The 21,782-nt window shown below is 39.2% G+C and overlaps 1 protein-coding gene across 2 annotated transcripts in view; it reads left to right on the top strand.

Annotated features, from left to right (window-relative positions):
• EIF2AK2 (eukaryotic translation initiation factor 2 alpha kinase 2) overlaps positions 1–21,782 on the top strand; it is a 1,554,704-nt gene that overhangs the window by 375,121 nt on the left and 1,157,801 nt on the right. For both annotated transcript variants that reach the window (XM_044057939.1, XM_044057874.1), the window contains exon 6: positions 2,930–2,964. In XM_044057939.1, the coding sequence (XP_043913874.1) occupies positions 2,930–2,964 (35 nt within the window). The remainder of the gene's footprint in view (positions 1–2,929; positions 2,965–21,782) is intronic.

Below are 21,782 nucleotides of genomic sequence, written 5' to 3'. Positions count from 1 at the left end.
CATTAGTGCCAAGTATACCTCAAGACTGGTCAGACAGTATGATTCTGTCAAACTACTCCATGTCCAATTAACTATAGGCAATACCACATCATTGCTATCTATAGGTCTCACACCATGAATCAGGAAAAGCATGCCACCTACCTGGACTTACTGGAATTACTCATCATACAGCTCAGCACCTTAGTCGTGAGATTTCAACTATCCCTCCATCGACTGGGATACATACACGAGCGCAAACATGCTCACGCAGAGGTTCCTGGACTTTGTCAACACAAATGCTGTGGAACAGATAGTCTGCACCCCCACAAGGGGCTCAAATGTCCTAGACATAGGACTCGACAACATGGGGTGGCAGTACACTACCACCTGTGTGATGCCCTCCCTGGTAAGGTTGGACCGTAAATCAGTCTCATTGGAACTAACTATTGAACCTGACACTCCCACAAGAGCAAAAAACCTAAAAAAGTTTTCCAAAGCAAACTACATCCTGCAAAGCAATGGTATATAAAGTTTTATACTCCCCACAATCTCAGACAACAATGACTCCTATAAAGAGACGTATACAAATGTCCTGTATAAGCACTTAAATGACTGTATAGACTCATCTGTACCTGACCGGATCAAAACCAGGTTCTCCTGAAAAAAACAAGCCATCCTAGTGGGCCTCAAGTATAAACAGATTATATAACAAGAGGAAAAAACTGATGACTAATAACAGTAGGGAACTGATTCAGCAGAGGAAGAATTCCCTCCACAGCCTGAACAAGCAAATGAAAAATCTTGTAAGGTCCTCTAAAGCGAACTGCAAAGCTAAAATAGCATCCCTAGCTATGGACAATCATAAGGCATTCTTTAACTATGCCCGAAATGTAAAAGGGAATGGCCAGCTGTGTGCCTGACTGGTAGTGGTTGGCACATACTATACCAGAGGAAATTGCCAATCTGTTAGCTGACAGATTTGGCGAAGCTTCACCCTCCTGACCCACCAGCCATACGCCATAGCATACCTGACACCAGTCTTTTGCCTGATATGTCTAGAGATCAGGACATATCTGTGTTCTCCAAAGCCAAAAACACAACCTCATTGGGACCAAACGACATCCCGGGTTGCTTACTAAGCAATCTAAAACAGGCCGAGTGGACCCACTTGGTCTACTGTTTAACTACAGCATGAGAACTGACTTTGTTCCAGCAGAGTGGAGAACAGCAACAGTAATCCTCTTACACAAAGGGGGGGGGGGGGCATCAACTGACCCTGTAAACTGTATAACCGTAAGTCTAACTAGCCTAATCTGCAAGGCCATGGGAAGAATCGTTATGGACTTTATCAACAAGGACATAGGTGACCTTCATACTGTAGACCCAACCCAGTCTGGCTTTTTTAAGGATAGATCATGCTTATTAAACCTGCTAGACTTCTTTGAGAAAGTCATCAAAGCCCTGGATAAGGTAGGACAGTACATACTGCCTATCTTGACCTAGCCAAGGCTTTTGACACAATCCCCCACTCAGATAGCATTGAGAAACTCCCAGCTGGGGCTCAACCCTTACATCATTAGATGGGTAGCCAGTCGGCTCAGAACAGAACACATACTGTCAAAGTTGGTGACTCCACCTCTACTAGAAGATCCATCAGCAGTGGCATACCAGGAGGATCTGTGCTGGGCCCTTTACAGTTTGGAATCGATTACTTGGACGTCCAGGCTAAAATAGACAGCCTTTAGCTTACCAGGTTCGCCGATGATTGCAAATTGAGTGCAATCAGTAAGTCCCTCAATGATGTTGACATATTATAGCAGGGGCTAATGCAGACAAATGATTGGTGCCAAAGCGACAGTCTGAAACTAAACACAAAAAATTGCATTAATACCCCTTTGGCAAAACACATTTCTCTGCTAATTACAATGCTGACAGCATCTCCCTAAGTTTAAACCCAGGGGTGCAAGCTCTGGTAACACAAAGTTGATAGCAATGTGAACTTTGTTTCCACAGTGGTAAGGAAAGCCTTCCATGTTGTGCATCTCATAAGAAAGGGCATCGCGTCCAGGTCTAAGGATATTAACTCCACTGTACTTGACCCTGATCAGACCATTAATAGAATACAATGCTGTCTTTTGCATATACCTCACCAAACACCTACAGCAGCTGGAGAGACCACAAAGGTTTCTCACCAAGAAAATACAGGGCCTCCAAACCATGACCTACATGGATAGACTGAAAGCCCTACTGTACTCTGTATCTTATAGGCTGCTGAGAGGCAATTTGGTCCTGGTCTACAGGGCAGTCTCCAACCCTACCCTGATGGAAATTCTGCACATCCGCAAGTCAAGTGGCACATCAGTCACACGCTCTAAATCTTAACCTAGCCTGTGACATAAACAGAACATTTTGGAGAGACAGATATATCTCCCAGATATTGTCAATCGTCTGAAATAAACTTCCAGTTCACATGAAGTAGAGTTCCTCACTGACCCTATTCAAGTGCAACCCAGACAAATGGATGGGAGACCGCAAATTCACCCCAGGGGTGGCACCCATGTCCTTCATGGACAGGTGTATTCGATGTTGATCATAGACTCACTCTGTGAATTATGTCCAGCTAACCAAGGAAAATTGGGGCAACTCAGGATTAACATAGCTAGGCTTGTAAGGGCTCTAGAGGCTCTAGCCAGTTAACCTCCTATGAACAATTGTACGAGTTTAGATCTCACTTATGATGTGCTGCTATGGTTCATTCTCAGGTAAGTATTTTAAGTTAAGTTGATGTGCGTATTGCTGCTTTGAAATGTACTTTTCAGTGATAAGTGCAGAACAGAACAGTACACTGAAATGTCAGCAGAATCTCCTGATAGGATAAGGTATGTGAGTGTATTCATTTTTTTTATACTTCAGTATACTGCAAGTAATGAGGTTTCTGTTTCTGTTACAGCAAGAGTCTGTTAGTTCCAGTCTGCTGAAAGCATGGTAAGTCCGATATAATTTCTTATTCTATAGTTACAGCCGCTGTAGTAGTTAAATTTCAGGTCAGCAAAGTACATGATATGCCATTCATATTCAGTTTAGTGAAGAAAGCCATACATAATGACGGGTCTCAGCTTTTATTGAATTTGTTAATGAGAGCTTGTTTCTATATGGATCTATACATCTTAGCCTTGCACGTGGCTAATTTTAGATGGTATTGAATAACTTATGTATAAAAAGAATTGTTTTGATGCAAAAATGAGCTTTTGTTTCTAGAAGGTGCCACAGTAGCCTTGATCTATGTGTACCAATGTTAAACACAGCAGAAACAGTGGCAGCATTGTCAGTAAAAGCACCCTTGTTGTAGTAATCTGTAACAATACAGCAGCCTGACTAGCGAGGGTACTGGTCTTCACTAGCAGTCTTGTAATGTATACATGAAAAATATTAACTGGGCAGCTGTTGTTACATCACTGTGTTCTGTCAGACAAGGGTATGTTTTTCCCTTTGACTCAGAAGTAGTGTTTGAAAGGTTTACGAGAGTCACGCACTCGAAGTAGAAGACCCAGATAGTATCCATTGCACATTTGATATGGGATTCACATTTATATCATTATAAAACTGATTTTTGTTTCTGCTTATAATTTTTAAGGCAATTGAATATATGCACAACTGTGTTAATGTGACTATACGGTGATGCTGAAATTTTTACTGCTGTACTGATGATTTGTATTATTAATTTTAGTCTGGTATTAACTAAATAATAAATATGTTTGTGTAGAATTTTTCTCCCAGACTTTCACTAAAGATAAACCCTGCCAGAGGGATAGTCCTAACAACAAAGCAAATAAATAGGGAACAGTGTTTGCTGCAGTGGTATAAATCATAAGGCTGCATGTAGTTGATACTATGATGGAGACCCCTAAGCTTTTGACCATCCCTTCTGCAATAAGTGCTTTGGAAGATTTCTTTAATGCAGCATGTACTTTGTCTGACAGCCCACTCCTGCACCCAAGAAGCCTGGCAGGCTTTATAGTGCCACACGCACAAGTTCCTTTTTTGCAACCCTGCAATTGATCCACCTGTGATTTCCTTTGCCAAGGATGGTAGTTTTAAACATCTGGCTGCTGGTAATTCTGTCTCTTCTGATAAGAATGGAAGGGCTTTCAACAGTTTTATGAAGAAGGTTTATATTTCCCCCAGCCTTATTTTAGTACAGACAACTCTTATGCTCATATATTCTTAGCTATAATGAGCAAGGTACTTGTGGATTTACCATCCTCAGACAGTAAATTCTCCTTGCATAGTATGATGTCTTCTGTAACTCAGGTGACTAGGCATTATTTAAAATGTGCATATGATACTGCTGTTGTAGTAACCTGAGTAGCTGCATCTGGGTTAGTTATGCATGGCTTAAATCTCAAAATATGTCTGGGGATGTCAAGGGACACATTCTAAATGTTCCATTTGGCAAGGAAGTACTGTTTGGTGGTACTTCAGCTGACGTTTTGAAAAGCTTTGATAAATGGGGCACACTTATCCAAGGGGTAAAACAGATTTTTTAATCCCGATTGTTAAGTATAGCAGGAATTACCTTTTCGGTCTTGGGTCCTTTTATAGAAAGCCTTGTAAGTAACAAAGATCTGGAAAACAACAATAAAATAAACAATGGCAGGGAAATTCAAAGAAAAAGGGAGTTCTGCCCAAGCTCAAAGGCAGCCAAAGAAAAATGCCTTACTTTCTTCCTTTTCCAGTCCCTTCCCTTCCCCATCCTGAATGTCCTCTAAACCTTGCAGACACGGTTTCTCTATTTTCCCGCCTAGAATAAGATGGCAACAGACTATTCAGTGCTGGAAATTATGCAGAATGGATACAAGTGGCAGTGGGACTGTTTTCCTCCATATCAAGAAAATTAAACCCATATCTTCCCTGACATAATTCCTCTTATGTTATTTCAAATAGTTGCAGAACCTGGCTGTTTTATGGTTTTTTTCTCTGGAAAGTAGTTAACTTACATTTTGCTACCATGTAAAACATGTCCTTCTTATCACTTTGTCGTTATGTTTGTTTTTTCTCTTGATCTCCCTGGACCTGATTAATAACTCTGCAGTCTTTACTTAATTGGCTTGTTTTTTCCATCGGGGTGAGAGCCAGGCAGTCCTGGGATAAGCAAGTGCCTTATTAGCCTGTTTGCTCCCTTCTTGAGGGTCTGGTGTTAGGGAGCTGGACAGCTTGCCAACACAGTGTTGCAGCCTAGCCTATCCTTGTGTTAGCTCCCTGAGCTCTGCTACCATGCTGTCAGCCAAAGGGAGCATGCCACTGCATGCTGCCTCCGCTTAGTTGCATACAGGTAAGCAGTTTGTGTGTGTGTGCTCACAGGCTAGTGCTTCACAGATGCAACACCTAGTGTTTGCATTAGGTGTCATAGAGCAGGTAATGGCCACTAACTTCTGCGTTGCTAGCTCCTGCAGGCAACTAAGCTGCTATTTAAACTTTGGTTGCTTGCATTGTAGTCAGGGCTTTACCCCTTATGCCACAGTGCCAAATTTGTTGCCAAGTGTAAATCATACTGGGTTTCCTGTTATGTTATGATATTAGTGTAGTGGCCTTTTGTTTCTTTTCAGCTTTTGGTATGGGAGTGCTTGTTGTGATTGTCATTCATATGTTGAGATTTTTTTTTTAATATTTATTTTCCACCTTTGTTAATTTTTCAGTGGTTTCTTGTAGTTCATCAATATTTTATTGGTTTTGGTTGCACTTGGTGCCTGATTATGAATTTTATTAGAGTTTATTTATGTAAACTTTCGCAGTTAAACTGTATTTAATTGGGTCCATCTAACTTATGCTGAGCATAATGTACATTACTGCTAATAATTTACATATTAATTTATGATAACACCCACGGCTCGTAAATAAATAATGATTTGTGTTATTTACCACTTTGTATTTGTCTGTTATTGCAGTAAAGTCTCAATAATAAATATCTTTAAAAATATTTTTTACTGCAGCTTATTCTTAATAATATATATATATATATATATATATATATATATATATATATATATATATATATATATATATATATATATATATATATATATGTATATATATATGTGTGTGTGTGTGTATGTGGGAAACCCAGATCAACGTAAATGCAAGATAGGACCAAAGCATCCAAGATGTCTAGATTATTTGGCACTCTACTGTTATGGTGAGTGTCTCATGCAGTTGTACTGTTCTTTTAATCACAGACACGTGCAATTCCTTACCAATGGTCTGATTTGGTACACTACTTGCTATTTTGTTAAAATAAGGTATGTCACTATACAAACCTTGTATGTAAAGTAAAACCTGCCCTAGCTGTGGGCTAATAAACCAGTTCATAATTCTTTGTGAGTATGTGTACGGATGCCCATGTCATATCAAAGGTGAGATGTTTCTGAAAATGGCATCTGTAGTGGCTATTGTAGTAGTGAGGGAGAGAGGCTTAATCACACCTTGTATGCTTTTATTTTTATTTATCCTTTGTTGACTGGGTTAGTCCCACTAGGCTAGAAGTCTATTTTCAGGGGAGATGTAAGGTGGTACTTATATTACTAGGGGAAGTTTGGCCAGGGCATCAGGGAACATCCCTTACTCATCAATGTTGCAAGTGGGACCCATTCTGGAGGAACATTTCCTGTTTCTCTTTGAGGTCTAGAGGAAGCTTAGAGAAACAGGAAGGCAGATGGAGAGAGAAGGAGATGATGGAGTCGTGAATAAAATGTCGGAGAAAGCAAATATCAGTACTGGAGAATGTGTACAGGATTGTGAGGAAATGTTTCAAAGAAATTTGATGGAGATGAGTCAGCAAATGGTGGATATATAATTACAATCCTCCAGCTGGGAGGGTTGCGGGATGATTTATTAAATAAATGGTGGTGCATAGTGAGCCAGAATATGAAGGCAATGTTTCCTGGGGGACATTAATGAGAAGATACAAAAGAAAGATGCAGAGACAATTCTGAAGAATAGTGGTGAGATGGAAAAGACAACATAGGTAGAGAAAGTAAAAGAAGGCAGAAGTGGAGCAGCAGAAAAGAAGGTAGAAAAAATGAAAAACATGTGGTAAGGATCCAAAGTGAAGAAGGCAAAGAAATGGACAGGCGTGAAGTGTGGGACAATTTAATAACTCTTTTGGGTGTAAAAGCACATGAGGTAAGATGATTTATTTTTATTAACAGAGATATTTTATGACATTATATTTGAATTTGAGACTGTTTTTTTCAATGGAATTTTTTTCTTGGAGAATATGAAAAAAGAAAGACTGTAATCCTTGGAATCTTATTTGATAAAAGCGTTTAACAGGGAAACAAAAAAGAAAATGTATGTACAATTTTGAACAGAGGTAGAAAGAGAGACTTTGAAAGGACATTTGAAAACTTTATGTAAAGAAGTACTAGACATTGAAAAAGTTTGACAAAAGAGGTTTATGAACTGGTGGATGGGATTTGTAATATTGTGTTAAAAATAGAAAGAGAAAAACTTGTACATATACCAAGTATGATAAATGTTGAGGGGGATATGGGTGTCATATAATACAGAGACTACCAAGTATGATAAATGTTGAGGGGGATATGGGTGTCATATAATACAGAGACAACCCAAAACGTGTTTTTTTTTTTTTTTTGTGGAAAATAAAGACATTTGATAAGTAACTGTGACAAAAGAAAATGTTATATTTGCGGGGAAAATGGAACATGATGCAAAAAATGTGAATTGAAATTTTATAAATATAAAATTGGGCATTTATGGGTGGATTGGAAAATGAAAATAAGAGTAAAGAACAAGAAAAATAAAGAAAAGAAAATGAACAGAGAGAAGATATTTTAGAAGCAGTAGAAATAGAAGAAAAATTAGATGAGAAAAAAAAATAATAGAGGACATAGAAAAAAGGTTCTGAAATAAGTGATGAACACATACAGTGGATATAAAAAGTGTACACACCCCTGTTAAAATGCCAGGTTTTTGTGATATAAAAAAATGAGACCACAGTAAATCATTTCAAAACTTATGCCACCTTTAATGTGACCCGTAACCTGTATAATTCAATTGAAAATCAAAGAAATATGTCAGGGGAAAAATATAAAAAATAAAAACGTGCAATAAACTGGTTCCATGAGTGTGCACACCCTTAAACTAATACTTTGTTTAAGCACCTTTTGATTTTTACAACATTCAGTCTTCTTGGGTAGGAGTCTGTCAGCATGTCACATCTTGACTTGGCAATATTTGCCCACTCTTCCTTTCAAAAGGGCTCCAAATCTGTCAGATTGCAAGGGCATCTCTTGTGCACAGCCATCTTCAGGTCACCCCACAGATTTACTATTGGATTTAGGTCTAGGCTGTGCCTCGGCCATTCCAAAACTTTTTTTCTGGTGAAGCCATTATTTTTGTTGATTTGGATGTATGCTTAGGGTCATTGCCATGTTGAAAGGTGAAATTCCTCTTCATTGTCAGCTTTCTAGCAGACTCATGAAGGTTTTTATTTGGAACTGTTCATAATTCCTTCCACCTTGACTAAAGCCCCAGTTCCAACTGAAGAAAAGCAACCCCAGAGCATGATACTGCCACCACCATTCTTCACCATGGGGATGGTGTTCTTTTAGTGATGTGAAGTGTTGCTTTGCGCCAAACTTACCTTTTGGAATTAAAATGGCCTATTAAGAAAGCTAACAAACCTGCAGACATACGCAACTATGGCAGCCGTGCATGGCCAAAAGTGCAGAGCCAAAAATCACAATAAAGGACGGCCAGCACAAGCTGTGGGTAATTTATCAAGTTCTATTTATTGTAAAAATAGACAAAAAGGGGTGCGTGTTTTGTTTTGTGTATTTAAATGTAGGTGTGGATGGGGTTTATATTAAATGCTTGTGTTTGCACTGAAGAAGGCTTGTGCCAAAACTGGTTTGCAGTATGTTTTTGTCTATTTATTGTTTTTACAATAAATAGAACTTGATAAATCACCTATCTTGTGCTGGCCATCCTTTATTGTGATCTTTGGCTATTAAGAAAACTACCCTAGTAATTAGCAATGAACTTATGAAACCATGAATCAAAGGAAAAGAGAAAATTAACATTTTGAGTGCTTTCTGTAAATATAGAAAGAAGAATAGGGACGTTGGAGAGATTAGTACAAGTGATGTAAATGTAATTATATTAGAGAACAAAATTTTTAACAAATGAAATATTACAAACATGAGAAACTATGGGGAGGAAAGATCAGAAATTTGGGAAATGAGAGATGATCTGGAATAGCCATATTCTATAAAAATACAGTAAAGATATTAGATGTAACTTTAATGAAAATGTGAAGGTTAACCACTATAGAATTAAAATAGAAAAAAACAAGTGTATAGAATTATAACATTATATGGGTATACTAATTACAAAAAAGCTTATTTCATCAAATTTTAGATGATGTAGTGATAAACGTGAGTATTATATTAACAGGAGACTTTAACTGTGATTTAAGAGACAAGCGTAAAAAGAAAGGAAATGATATAAGAAAAATGTTAGACGTTATAAGATGTGGTAAGTTAAAACTTTGGGACAAAAATTCATGGACTTACAGAAGGGTTATCTATAGAAATTAAATAAATTATTTTATATAATCAGAAGGTTTAGTTACAGGAGAAGGGGTTGTAGGTGAAAGAGGATTTTCTAATCATCTTGCAGTATGGCTAGAGATAAAGGAAAACCAGGAATTTATAAAAATAAGCAAAACAGTAAGAAGAATTGATGAGAAAGCATAGAATGAAGGAGGAAAGAGATTAGTAATACAGTTATGGAAAGATCTTAATATTATGAGAACATTTTATAAAAACTGGCCTAAGTGGTGGCTGATATTTAAGGAAAAATATGAAAAATGCTCTTACTGTAAGACTATGATGTCAGAAAAATAGAGAACGAAAAATATAAAAGAACATAATGATACATCTGAAGATATAGACCATTATGACAGAAAGTAGTTTGGCAAAGAAAAATAATTATATGAAAGAAATCAAGAAAAATACAAGAACCATTAAATACGTCAAGATATTTTTTACAGGGAAAAGGGAAGACGTATCAGGTTACTTAAGTAGATTATTAAAGGAAGATGGTAGTGTAATTGGAGAAATAAAAAAAATTAAAAGGAGAACTAGAATGAACTCAGGAAAAAATTATGAATAGTGTAGTACAATATGTATAAGAATTGTTTAAAGAAAAAAAGAAAGAAGTGAATAAAACATGGAAAGTAAAAGGTAAATAGAAAAAGAAGAATAAAGAGTTGGGAAAGGAAATAATGAGCTAGATAAAGTATTAGGACAATTAAATATAATTTAGGCTGCAATACCAGATGGAATTAGAGTATGAAATGTATAAAAATTTAAGGGATTGGCAAAAAAATATATTATAGATTTTGAGTAAATGGTTAAATTAAGGTTTTATATATAAAGAATTATATAGTGGAATACTTTCATATGTATGAAGGAAGATAGAAGACAGTTAAAAAACTGGAAACTGATGGTATTGAATAATACTAAATATAAGATCTTTATGAAAATAATACAAAAGAGATTTGAAACTAAAATGTAAAATATTATGGAAGAAGGATTGTCAAGAATTATTAATGATAGTTAGAGAAGTTGTGTGTGATTTTATTAATGGAAAAAAAGAGGCTAAAATCATAATATGAGACCTTTATAAGGCATTTGACACAAATGGATATGAAATCTTATGGGTAATAATGAAAGAATATGATATAAGTGAAAAAGTTAGGAAATTGTATATGTCAGCCTATAGTAATAATAAAATACAAATACTTGTAAATGGCTAGTTAAGCCAAGAGGTACATATGAAGAGTGGTGCAAGACAGGGATGTCCAGTGATGAATTCTATACACTTTGTATTAGTTATGAATGTGATAGTATGTGAAATAAATTACAAAATAAAGGAGGTGGGGGTATATAACACATGAAGGGTTAAGAATTCCAGTTCTAAGAATTCCAGTTTTGTTAACATACGCAGGTGCCATTATAATAATTGCAGAAAACAATTTTTTGGATAAAAGAATTAATAATTTGCACATATGAGTGTCCAGAGGTGAAAGGGGTGGCTTTAACTAAACAGAAAAGTAAAGGTTTAGGTGATGTAGTAAAGCTAGGGGGTATATGTTTTACAATGAATAAAATTTCTGTGTTAAGTATAAAAATTGGGAAGAAAGATATACAACTTTAATTAAATTAGAAAAATAGAATAAATAATACAAACCTGTCTTTTCTGGCGAATATATAAATTATCATTTAGCAAAAAAGCTTATTTGATAAATTTAGCACTGATAGGGAAATAGCATACTCAGCAAGTGTATTTATGCTGCCAACAGTATTCGAAAAGGAATTATTGTAGATATTCTTTCATTTATATGGGGTTCTAGATTAAACACAGTAAAAAGAGGAGTTTTTATGTAAATAAAGAAGAAAGAGTTTTACTGCTAATTAACCCAGTAGTATATGCTGCTCCATTAAATTTGTACAAAGTGGATAAATGAAAAGATGAGAGGTTAGTAGTGAAACTATATAAATATAAGTGTGATAAAGTTTATGGTATGGTAAAAAGAGAAAAGAATGTATACATGGAAAAATAAAATGTTACCAAGAAAAAATATTTTTTTGGAAATTAAAAACTGATGATATAGAAAATGATAGAAACATATGGTATAAGAATGTAATGATAAAATATTACAATGTAAAACTATGGGGAAGTCTAACAGGTGAAAAAATTAAAGCTATAAAAATAAGAAGCAAATTATATAATTAGAAAGCTGAACATCATGATTTTTTGTGGAGAACATTAATAGATAAATTACTAGTAAAAGGAAATATGGCAACTTCTGAACATGCAATTTTGAAATGTGAAAGAGTAAAAAAAAGTTATGGGATAAACCGTGTAAAAAAAAGATTTTTTCAAAGATATAAAAAAGTGGATAAAACAAACGTGGATGTGATTAAATATGGATGTTATAATACTAGAAGTAAAGAATATATTAAAAGAATAGGTAAAATGTTATTTTTGTATTATATGGAGTGAAAGAGTAAATGAAATTATGGATTTTAGCAACTGCATTAAGTAAAATCAGATGGTGGTTATGGAAAGAGCGGCCACGGTGGTGCAGTGGTTAGCATTGCCGCCTCACAGCAAGAGGTTCTCCGGTTCAATCCTCGGCTGGCGTGCCTTCTGTGCGGAGTCTGCATGTCCTCCCTGTGGTCGCGTGGGTTTCCTCCGGGTGCTCCGGTTTCCTCCCACATCCCAAAGACATGCTGCAGGTGGATTGGACACTCTAAATTGGCCCTAGGTGTGCGTGTGCCTTCTGTGGAAGGTTGGGCGCCGGGCTGGCAACTCGCCACTGTAAAACTCCACTGCCATTCAATGTGCGGACAAGGTGATCTGCTGTGGCGACCCCTAACCGGGAAAAGCCGAAAGAAGAAGAAGAAGATGGTGGTTATGGAAATGGAACGGGGGTCTAATAGGGATGAAAATTTAGTAAGATTGTAAAGGAAATTATAAAATTATGTATAAACAGATGTGTATGTTTATATGTCAGTGCATATGTAAATGTTTGTAAATATTCTGTAAATAAAGGGCCCCTATTCTTTTCAATATGTTCAATGGGCTTTTTTACATCCACCTGAGTTATTGCCAACTGAAGCAGATAGGGCCTCTGTTTAATGTCTCTTCTGAAGGATGGCGCCCTCAGGAGTGCAGCAGCCCCCCTTATGCTGTACTGCACTGTCAGCAGTCAATTTACCTGTTGTTGGAGTAGAACCCACAGCCTTCTGCACTAAAGGCGAGTGTGCTACTTGTTGCACCACTAATAAAAAAATTAATATAATTTGTTACATTTATTGCAATAGAAGACAGTGTGGTTGCCTAAACAAGTAGAAAGTGTGTAGTGGCTGAGTTACATTATCTCCCTTTTAAAACTGGGAGAGAAAGTTGGTCAGATTGTCTGATGTCCTTATACTTTGTATATAATGTTGAAAGTACTTGGTTTATAATTCTGAAGGAATCTCTGGACATACCAACGTGTGAAGAATTATGTTATCTTTATTCACTTGTTCTGGATAAATACTAGAAGGTGGATATCATGGTTCAAAGAAAGGGCACAAATTGCTTTTGACGGAAAAGAAGAATTTATTCTTAGATACCCTGCCCATCTAGAACATTATATAATGATCAGCATTAGATCACTGTTGCAGTTATGCTGACAGATGGTTTGTATTCTGACAAGGATGCTGTACCTCTGGCCAATATTTTAAAGATTAGGTGCTCCTGTCTTGCATCACGCACAATATGTCTGACCTTGGACTTAGGCAAAAGTATTAAGTGCTAGTTCTTGCTTGTAGTTAGAGGGTGTATGAGCATGAAAATCCTCAGAACTTTCTTGGTCTCTATTCAGAACGTTGTCTATAGTTCAGTCTGTCAGCTGTTTAAAAGGATTCAGTTTTCCACTATGAAAAAAAAAACCAAGCACCCAAATTGGGGATCTTCCTATTTTTTCATAATTTTACATTTGATTTTTGTACATGGGTTAGCCTGTGAGTTGACAATGGATATGCCACCTATTCTGAAAGTAAATGTTACTGAGAGATTCACCACAATGTGTTAGATTGTGTGAGCCAGTAGAGAGCTTTCCAAGAGTTTCCCTCTTATCTCCACTGTGGTAGAGTTAGTATATGTAATTTAGGAGGGTGTTGGGGTGCAGGGGCTTGCCTTCCTGCAAACATTTTTTTTGTTTGTGTTTTTTTATGGCTTTTGGATAACTATTTTTGGCATTTATCTTTCTGAAAATGATGAGCTGAAAGGTTGTGCTTCAAAGACTTGTAGGTAAACCTTGTCTTCAAAGAGAGGCAAATGCCTCTGTAGTCAACAGATTCCATTCAAAGACAGACATTCTCAGTGTTTTTTCTGCTTGGGGCCAGAGTGTAACATCATGGACTGCGCTATTTGTCAAGTTTTTTCCCCAAAAACTTTAAGAAGTCACTGTTACTCTTTAAATGTTTACTTAGAGAACAAGTATCTGAAGGTTTTTCCATGTTCCACTATGGCCTCTGAAGTTTTCACCTTGGATGTCCTTTCACAGCTGAAAAAGGAAACCAAGAAGCTGAAGGATGATTCCATTGATGTCCTTCAAGGATGCATCTGCAGTCATCACATATGGGTTGTCCTGCCTCAGGCAGCCCTTCGGTCGGCCGGATACCAAAGTCTGGGTCCGGCGTCGGCTGATGTCGCCCCTTCCCCGACGTCAGAGCGCTTGGGGTATAAAAGCGTCAGCCGACGCCATCTTCCCCAGTCTTTCTTGCCGCGTGGTGCCCGAAGCAGAAGCAGTTCGCAAGTGCCGGTCTGCCAGCTCCTATAAATTCGCTATCCGAAGACTTCAAAAGCTAAGTACCCCGTTGGGGACTCTTTCTTGCCTCAGCCGATGTCAGATAAAGTTAATAATTGTTTAACTTGTGGGAAACAAATACCTCATAAGGATTTCCACTCTTACTGTCTTCCCTGCTTAGGCCCAGACCACGACGTCTCGGCCTGTTCAGCCTGCGCTTCCTTCAACCGACGCACTTTTAGACGTCGGTCGGAGTTCACAGAAGAGTTTTTTGGGACTAATTTTTCATACAAAATGCCGTCAGAAACCCCGACATCACATTTAATTAAGAAACGGAAAGACAAGGACCGACACATGCGGGCCACGGTTTCGGCTGAAACCGCGGCTAGGCCTACCGCGAGTGTCTCGGTCTCGGCTGATACCGAGTCCTTGGAACTTCCGAACCCTGAAACAATACAACCGACAGCCTCGGCCCCGGAGGCTCCTACCGAGTCGGTTACAGAATTGCCTTCAGAAACTGGTGTATTGGAATCTTCCGACACCATACCTTTAGACAAAGCTACACCAGCACGTGGTGCAGCCAGGCCTCCTACATCCATGTCCATTAAGGCTTTCACCAGGGCTAAAGCTGCAAAACACACTAAAGCCATGCCTCCCAGGGTTATTCCTCAGGGATCCTCCTCTAGTTCACAGATTCTTACCTTAGCAAAGGACCTTATCTCTTTTATCAGGGGCTCTCAGCCCTATCCGGACAGGGGCTCCCAACCTCCTCTAGACAAAAAGCCCAGGGTGGATCCCCCTGATCCCCTTTCCTCAGAGGAGGCCTCTGATGACTCGGATCACTTGGACTACCAGGAGGAGGCTTATTCGGCCTACGAGGATTCGGATGCAGAGGAATCTATCCCCTCAGCCTCCCCTCCTGAAGAGCTTTCCTTTGGGGAGACTCTTCACACTATGAGAGAGCATTTCAAATGGCAGGGCCAGGAATATTCTGATTCCAGGAAAAGACTAAGAACTTTTCTTCATTTACCTCAGCATAGACCTTTGGCTATTCCTCCTGTTTTAAATGTCATTGATGATGTGTATTCTGACTCTGGTATGACCCCTGACTCTCTCCCTCCAGCCCCTGTTAAGCCCGATAGGTATTACAGGGTCCCGGACACACATAATTTTCTTTACAAGGCCCACTCTGCTGATCCTGAAACTATTTCACAGGGCCGTAAAGGGGTTGCAGCTGTTACTACTAAGAACCCACGCCCCTCTGCAAAGGAGTCCAGGGCATTAGATAGATGGGGTAAAAAAGCGTATACTTCTGCCACTCTTGCTATGAGGGCATTAAATTGTCAATTTCATATGATACAGTACCAAGAGTATTTGTTAGAAGAAATGCATAAGAAACTGTCTTCTACTGAACCCCTTGACCGTAAATCCCTTCAGGATCTGGTACATAACTCCCAGCAGGTTAGCAACCATTTCTTGCAGTGTGGTTATGATGCATTGGAAGCTTCATGTAGGTCAGCAATGACGGGTGTTGTCATACGTAGGCATGCTTGGCTGAAGGAACAATCTCTGCCAGACCATGTTAAAGCTAAGCTTTTGGATGCTCCACTGGAAAAGCAAAAGTTATTTGGTTCCACTGCTCAAGAAGTCCTAAAGAAATTTGAGGAAAAGGCAAAATCTGTACAAACAGTTAAGGATTTTCTTCAAGTCCAACCACCTAGATTCAGCAGAAATTGGCCTTCCAAGAATTGGTCCTTTCCGGACACAGAAAGATTTCAAAGGGGCAGGAACAGGCATGCCAGAGGTAGAGGGCAAGCTAGGGGCTCCTACAGAGGCCGTCAATGGCAACCTCCAATCCAGACAGGCAGTTCAGGACCTGCAACTGCTGCACAAGGACAAACTCAATGACTTTGCTTTGATTCCGCCAACCAGGGCTCAATTAGAAGCACCTTTGGGCGGAAAGCTTTCTTTATTCTCAAAAAATTGGCACAACATTACAAGAGACAAATGGACACTCCAAATAATAGACAACGGATACAGGTTCCATTTCCACACATTGCCAAAAAGAAAAGGCATGCCAGGTCTGCCACCAAATCAAAGGGCAGAGGCTTTGAAACAAATTTCAAACTTACTACAAACGAAAGCCATAGAAAAAGTTCCTATTTCAGAACAAGGCCAAGGATTTTACTCCAGGCTATTCCTTGTTCCAAGAAAAGAGCATCAGTGGAGACCAATTCTCGACTTATCCGCACTGAATACTTATCTCATTGTGCCAAAATTCAAAATGCTGACTCTACAGCAACTCCTTCCCATGCTGGGCAAGGGGTCTTGGCTGGTGACTCTAGACCTCAAGGAGGCATACCTGTATGTCCCTATCAGACAAAGTTGCAGAAGACACCTCAGATTTCTTGCAGGGTCAGAGCATTATCAATTCTCAGCATTGCCCTTTGGCTTATCTGCTGCGCCCAGAGTATTCACGAAATGCCTGGCATCAGTAATAGCACACTGCAGACTTCAGGGGATTCAAATATACCCATATCTGGACGACTGCCTTATACAAGCGGACAACCAACAAACTTTGATAAAGGACTTAAATTATGCCATCAATCTTCTACAGACCTTGGGATATACAGTCAACATGCACAAATCAAGACTTGTTCCATCCCAAAGAATAACCTTTCTGGGTGCGGATCTAGATACAACCACCCAAATGGCTTATCTCACAGAAGAAAAACAAAGACAGCTACCGGATTACTTCAAGAATCTGACAAGGCAAACTCAGCTGACTGCAAGGAAAATCCTGCAGGCCCTGGGTTACATGGCATCCTGTATTCTTTTGATTCCACAAGCAAGGCTTCATATGAGAAAGCTACAGTGGTACCTAAGGAGTTTATGGACTCAGCACAGTCACAGTTTGGAAACTTTAATCCCACTCATTCCATGCCTTCACAAGGAATTTCTGTGGTGGGCTCAGGCCAGCCAGTCCAACAGGGGGTTGCCCTTCACAAAGCCAAAAACCTCCCAAACTATTACAACGGACGCTTCAGATCTAGGTTGGGGAGCACACATGGAGGGCAGAGGTATCCAAGGACAGTGGTCACGAAAGGAGCTACGCATGCACATAAATCAAAAAGAAATGCTAGCAGTGATGCATGCAATTGAGGCCTTCAAAATCTTTCTGCATCAAGGCCACCTACTAATAAGGACAGACAACACCACAGTTATGTGGTACATAAACAAGCAAGGAGGTACCCATTCCTACCCTCTTTGCAGACTGGCAATGAATCTATGGGATCTTACCTTGAAACTCAATATACAGCTACAAGTTCAGTTTGTGCCAGGGAAAGACAATACACTGGCGGACAGCTTAAGCAGAAATATCATGGATGCGCACAAATGGATGCTGCACCCAGACATCTTCCAACAGATAACACAATCTTGGGGAGCCGGACATAGATCTATTTGCATCCCCCCACAATCATCAACTGAAGAAATTCTGCTCAAGGACATACCACCCACAAGCGTGGAAAGTGGACGCCCTCTCTTTCAGCTGGAGAAATCTGACAGTGTATGCATTTCCTCCTATCCCATTAATGACCAGGGTGTTACTGAAGATCAGGACAGAGCAGCCAAAAGTGATTCTGATAGCTCCGGACTGGCCAAGACAGCACTGGTACCCACTGCTAAGGAGCATGTCACGTACGAAACCATGGCCTCTGCCTCTATGGCCACTTCTACTGACACAGAAAAGATACAAAACTCTACATTCCAACCTGAAAACATTGCAACTAACAGCGGGGAGAATACCTTGACTCCTCCTCAGGATAAGCTATCCCAGAGTGAAGGATATTATTATGGAAGCTCGCCGCCCTTCCACAAGAAAGGCATATTCAGCAAAATGGAAAAGATTTCTCATCTGGAACACCACAAAGGGCCTAGATGCGACAGTGATGAATATGGCACATATCCTGGAATATTTGGCAGAAATGTTCCACAATGGTCTGTCTTACTCTTCTATTAAGATTCATGCTTCAGCAATTTCAGCAGAGTACAATACTGATCCACCTGTCTTTTCTCATCCTCTCCTAAGACAGTTTCTAAGAGGAATCAAAAACATCAAACCTCCTCGGAAACCACCTCTTCCTGCTTGGGACCTTAACTTCGTGTTGGAAAAATTAACACTGCCTCCATTTGAACTAGCAGCATCTGCAGATCTACAGTACCTTTCATGGAAGACTGCCTTCCTTCTGGCAATAACCTCAGCAAGAAGGGTTTCGGAATTGCAGGCCCTGATGGCAGTGCAGCCATTCATTATTTTTCACCAGGACAGAGTTTCATTAAGAACTAATCCTACTTTTATGCCAAAGGTGGTATCCAGGATTTCATTGAATCAAGCCATTCACTTGCCTACCTTCTTCCCAAATCCACAAAACAAAGGGGAGAAACTGCTGCACACCCTGGACATTCACAGACAGTTGCGCCTACTACTTGGACAGAACTAAAGGTTTCAGAAAAGCTGACCAGCTGCTAGTAGCATATGCTGCTGGTACTCAAGGAAAAGCAATTTCCAAACAGACCATTTCAAAATGGATAGGAAATTGCATTCGCTTTTGTTACTCATTTCATGGAAAGACTGTACCAGCTAACATTAGACCTCATTCTACGAGAGCCACAGCCACCTCCACAGCCTTCTTAAGAGGGGTGGCTACAAAGGACATTTTAGAAGCTGCCACATGGAGCTCCCTGCATACATTTGCCAAGCATTACAATTTACCTTTATATTCCAGATCCAGAGCAGGCTTTGCTACGGCTGTCCTGCAGGGTATCTTAGCTACACCATCCTTTTCCTAGTTCTTCCACCCCCAGATTGGCTATGGTATTCTACCCATATGTGATGACTGCAGATGCATCCTTGAAGGACATAGTACAGTTTTGTACCTACCATAAATGTAGATGTCCGATAGGTATGCATCTGCAGTCAGGTTTACCCTCCCTCCTTCCCCTCTTTGGTATTCCTAGGGTGCTTACCCCTCTATTAGCTAACTGGGGGGATCTATTTTGGTGTATTTGTTTATATATATATATATATATATATATATATATATATATATATATATATATATATATTTTTTTGGAAATGTTTGGATTTCTATTGCATTTCTCCAAATTTAGCCTTCCTAGAGGGCACCTGGCATCTGGGGCAAGAAAAACTGAGGAAGATGGCGTCGGCTGATGCTTTTATACCCCAGGCGCTCTGACGTCGGGGAAGGGGCGACATCAGCCGACGCCGGACCAGACTTTGGAATCCGGACGACCGAAGGGCTGCCTGAGGCAGGACAACCCATATGTGATGACTGCAGATGCATACCTATCGGACATCTACATTTATGGTAGGTACAAAACTGTACTTTTTGTATTCCTTCTCTAGGATGGAATTAGATAACTGGCTGACCTTTGGGCCTGGTCCCATTGTTGCAACCTTGATGGAGGCTGACATGGAATAATCTACAAGCATGTCCCATGTAACCAGACAATCACTAAAACCTTGAATAGAGAACCCAGGCTTGTAATATCTGAAGGACCTGATGCATTCCTCAAATTTTAGTATGTGAGGATGCCACTAGTTCTCTGCTACAGGTATCTTCAGGGTTAGGCCCTTCTCATGTGGCTCCATATGAAGGCCCTACAAAGAATATAAAAAAAGTAAACACCCTTTTTCTGCTGCCACTCCTGTTTTTCAGGGAACCTCAACAAGAAGGGCAGAATTTTTCTCAGAGTTTGTGACTCTTAAAACCCCTCTCATTTTATTTTGCTTCCACTATCTACCTCTCCATAAAAGAAAAAGAGATTCTTCCTCTGAACCATGAATTTTTGAATTGTTTTTCTCAGATTAATTCCCCTTTTGGATATGGATCTGAACCAGAAGATACCTTGCCCTCTGACTCTTCTCTAGAGGAACTCTCCTTTGGAGTAACAGTTCACAAAATGATGCAACATTTTAATTGGGAGAGTAAGTAACTCTGAATCCTAAAAGAAATATTAGCATCTGTTAAATGTAGAAGTGTGTAAATCTTCACCCATCTTTTCTGTTTTTGAAGCTGACACCTTCCTTTTGACTTTTCTAACTCTCTACTATCAACCACCTGCAAAACCAAGAAAGCCTGACAGGTCTCACAGGGTCCCTTGCAGTCACAAGTACATGTACAAAAAATCACATTTCTGATCGTGTAGTTATTTAATCAGATTCTGGCAAATATTCCAAAGTTTTCCCCTCTACCAGTGCTCTTCCAAATGACAATGACTTTTGAACTATAGACAGGTATGGGAAAAAGTATATATAGCTACTACTACTGTTAATTATCAGACACAAATTATAAGATATTTTTGTCAGTATGACTATATTGCCAATATGACTAAAGGCATTCCAAAATTCCCTAAAAGTGACTCAAAAATTGCTCTGCAAAATATGATTTCTTCCACCTCTCAGGCTACATTCTGTTCTGTTAAGTGCGCATATAATGCGGTGGATGCTTCTTCCAGGTCTACTGCTACTGGTTCTGTGCTGAGAATATACTCTAGGCTAAGACTCCCGTCTCTTCCAGGTGATGTAAAAGCAAATCTCTTAGATGCATTTTAGATAAGGATTGCCTTTTGGCCCATCAATGGCAGAGATTTTCAAAACATTGGAACAAAGGGGTAAACCTATGCAAGGGGTTTAAACAAATTTACCCTTTTCTAAAATTTCAAATGAATTACTCCTCCAAGCCAAGCCCTTTCTACAAAAAAGTCCACTCAACAAAAAGGCAACAGATCCAAATATAAAAAAAAAATGGTAGAATAAATCTAAATTTGGTTTCAATGGAGCAAAAGGCTGTTTCCAATGTAAAACTTCCAGCTTCTGACTACCTCCACTACCTTCCACCTCTCCAGCTTAGCTACTCCCCCTCCAGTCCTCCAAACATTCCGAAAGGTCCCCTTTGGAAAAAAGAGCACATCAGACACTTGGATTTTGAGAATCATTCAAAAAGGATACAGTTTTCAGTGGAATTCTCTTCCTTTTCAACACTCAATTCCAGGTGCCCTTGAACCAACATTATTAATTTTAAAATCTTAGCAGAATGTTTGTATCCGGGTATAATATAATCTGTTCCTCCCAATCAAAAAGGAAAGGGTTTCTCCTCCAACATTTTTCCTAGTCCAAAGAAAAGAAATGAACTTGAAATTCAGTCCTTGATCTATTTGTCCTCAATACCTTTTTGAGCATTCAAAGATTCCAGATGTTAACTCTCCAAAGTCTTTTTCCTTTGATCTTCCGAAAAGCTTTGATGGTTACCTTTGACTTCAAGGATGCTTACTTACATATTCCCATCTAACCACTTGACAGGAAACTTTTAAGATTTTGTAACTTGGGGTTTCA

The sequence above is a fragment of the Protopterus annectens genome, chromosome 1.part0 (assembly GCF_019279795.1).
Source record: "Protopterus annectens isolate FY-2018-M chromosome 1.part0, PAN1.0, whole genome shotgun sequence".
NCBI classification, from domain to species: domain Eukaryota; kingdom Metazoa; phylum Chordata; order Ceratodontiformes; family Protopteridae; genus Protopterus; species Protopterus annectens.
The sequence above is the reverse complement of the archived record's forward strand: the minus strand, read 5'-3'. Positions and strand labels throughout refer to the sequence as shown.